Below are 2474 nucleotides of genomic sequence, written 5' to 3' on the forward strand. Positions count from 1 at the left end.
TCTCAGCCTCAGAGGAAGGCAAAACCATGGTTTTGCATCTGAAATTAGTTAGGGGCATGCACTCTTCTCTCAACCTGGGTCACCTGTGCATCCACCCCAGATGAGTCAATCCACCGCACTGGATCTCCAGCATCCCAACACTGGATCTCCGCCCCACTGGATCTCCATACCTTCTGCTGGATCTCCAGCACAGTGATACGGCCAGCTTCTCGCTTCATCTGCTCTACCCAGCAATCGGCAAGATTCAGGTATGCCTGGAGATGGAGACGGATGACAGCCAGGCGGAGGAAGCACAGCACCATAATGGTCCAGAGATGCACAGAGTTGTAGGTGGTGTCAGACATGCTGTGGGAATGAGAAAGAGAAAGGGTCAGCGGCTGGCAGGGATCTCAGTAAACTACAAAAAAAGTTTTTTTAGAGAAGCAGCAGATCTTCCCATCACTGTATGGAAAAAATTCCCTCCCGAGCATTCTGAAGCTATGGGATGAAAAATGATTGTATTGTTTTGGACATCCATTGGAAATTGGAAATAGATTGAGTTTTGCCATCCCCAGTTAAAAAATTTACTCGACATCAATACTTTAAAACACTATATAATCATTTTAAATCATAAATAATTTTATGGAATAATTAAAAATTGTAGCTCATTAGAGACCTTTCCACACAACCATTTCTTCCCCAAATGCTTGTTCAGACAGAAAGGTCTTTACCTGCCAACAGTTAAGAAGAAATCAGCCTATTCTCCTGTGGCACATAGTCCCATAGCCTGACAGCAGCCACCAAAAAGACCTAAAGATTGTAAGATGCAGACAGGCTCATACGGGGAGATCTAAGCTTTATGGATCATGGAACGGCACAATTTTCAGACAATGTGAATTGTGTCTGGAAACAGACTGGATAAGAGTGAAGTTGTTTCAGCAACTTCTTGTAACGTGGTCAGCTAACATTTCCACTTTCCCTGAATCCACTGCAAGTTGCTTCAGAGACCAAAAGCTGGGATTGAAATGGTTTTAATTTATTTTTAAAAATCAGTTGATAATAGATCTAATTGAGAATGAAAGAAGTACAGTGGTCCCTCCACATTCATTGAGATTAGGAGTAAAGGAGAAAACTGCAAATAAAAAAACACTATTGCCTCAAAGAACACCTCTCTAGGAATCTCTAGGTCCTCCAGTGCAACTCTGTAGTCATCACCTGCCAAAGTTGATCACAGAATCATGCTGGAGGAGCTACAAATTCCTAAAGAAATGTTTTCTCTAGGAACTTCTAGATTCTCCAGCACAACTCTACAGTCAACTTCTGGCAGAGTTGCACCAGAGGACCCTGAGATTCCTAGACAGAATATATTAATCAAAACCGCAAATGTCAAATCTGCAAATGTGGAGGGCCAACTGTAATTCTAAATAATAATTTGGCTGAGCTAAAGGAAGTGTGTCATTCATGACACATGACTGAACTGCAAAAGCACCACCGCCGCTGCCACTTACATCTGGACTGACTCCTTCCCTATGGGGGCATGTAGCATAAGATCCCGGGAGACTGGCTTGATCCACATGAACACAACAATCACAGGGGCAAGGAAGCTGGCATGGAGAAGGAGCCTGTAGAGGAGGAGATGAAGACAAGATATTATCATTATTATCATTATTATTATTTAATATGTGCCTTCAAGTTCTTTTTGACATATGGCAACCAAGGCCAATCTATCATTGTGTTTTCTTGTTATGATTTGTTCAGAGTGGAGTTTGCCTTTGTCTTCCTTCCAGACTGAGAGAGGGTGTGACTTGCCTATGGTCACCAAGTGGGTTTCCATGGTTGAGCAGGGATTCGAACCTGGGTCTCCTAGAGTCCTAGTTCAACACTCAAACCACTACAACAACTGCTGCTGCTGCTATTGTTATGTGCCTTCAAGCCATTTTTAGCTTGTGGCAACTCTATTGTGGTTTTCATGGCCATATTTTTTCAGCAGAGGTTTGGCATGACCTTCCTTGGAGGCTGAAAGTGTGACTTGCCCAAAGTCACCCATTCAGTTTCCATGGCTGAGCAAGGATTTGAACCCTGTTCTCTGAACACTCCAACCACTACACCATGCCGGCCTAAAGACAAGACTTCCATAACGACCGCTTAATGTTAAATTAACATTTCTACACCAAGGATATGTGGCCCTTCTAGGTAAGTGTACCTTTCTCCCTAACAGAAGTTGTATGTATCTATATTTATGACTGCATAAAATCATAACCCAAACGACCAACAGAAAGCTTGCTCATTCTCCCATAGAAATGGAACGTTGGACTTACCTGAGAGACGTCCCTTTACAGCAGAGAAGGTACGAGCATCCTGACTTCGGGTGGCTCCGCCCACTGGCTCCTGGTAGGCAGGTAGGAAACAAAGAACAAAGGGAATGACCGGGGCCCTGGCCCCCTCGCCCTTGCGGGCGGAGCTACCCAGGAACCCCAGTCGATTTTAAGCCGAGA

General features: G+C 44.1%; 1 protein-coding gene across 2 annotated transcripts; it reads right to left on the minus strand.

Moving 5' to 3' along the window:
- Nucleotides 1-23: 23 nt before the first annotated feature.
- On the minus strand, nt 24-2463 carry LOC121918410 (transmembrane protein 161A-like). 2 transcript variants are annotated; one of them, XM_042444463.1, is made up of 3 exons: nt 2298-2463; nt 1488-1601; nt 24-345 (listed from the first exon to the last, which is right to left on the minus strand). In XM_042444463.1, the coding sequence occupies exons 2-3, from the start codon at nt 1553-1555 to the stop codon at nt 45-47; spliced, it is 369 nt and encodes a 122-aa protein (XP_042300397.1). In that variant the 5' UTR covers nt 1556-1601; nt 2298-2463; the 3' UTR covers nt 24-44. The 2 variants fall into 2 exon arrangements, with proteins under 2 accessions (XP_042300397.1, XP_042300396.1); XM_042444462.1 differs by lacking the exon at nt 2298-2463 and having other exon boundaries at nt 1488-1728.
- Nucleotides 2464-2474: the final 11 nt, after the last annotated feature.

The sequence above is a fragment of the Sceloporus undulatus genome, unplaced genomic scaffold (genome assembly GCF_019175285.1).
Source record: "Sceloporus undulatus isolate JIND9_A2432 ecotype Alabama unplaced genomic scaffold, SceUnd_v1.1 scaffold_10603, whole genome shotgun sequence".
Classification (NCBI taxonomy): domain Eukaryota; kingdom Metazoa; phylum Chordata; class Lepidosauria; order Squamata; family Phrynosomatidae; genus Sceloporus; species Sceloporus undulatus.

Coding starts and splice junctions, on each gene's coding strand:
- LOC121918410 (XM_042444462.1), bottom strand. CDS start 1,645: ATGATAATAATGATAATATCTTGTCTTCATCTCCTCCTCTACAGGCTC. Junction 346..1,487: donor GGGAAGGAGTCAGTCCAGAT/GTAAGTGGCAGC, acceptor TCATTCCCACAG/CATGTCTGACACCACCTACA.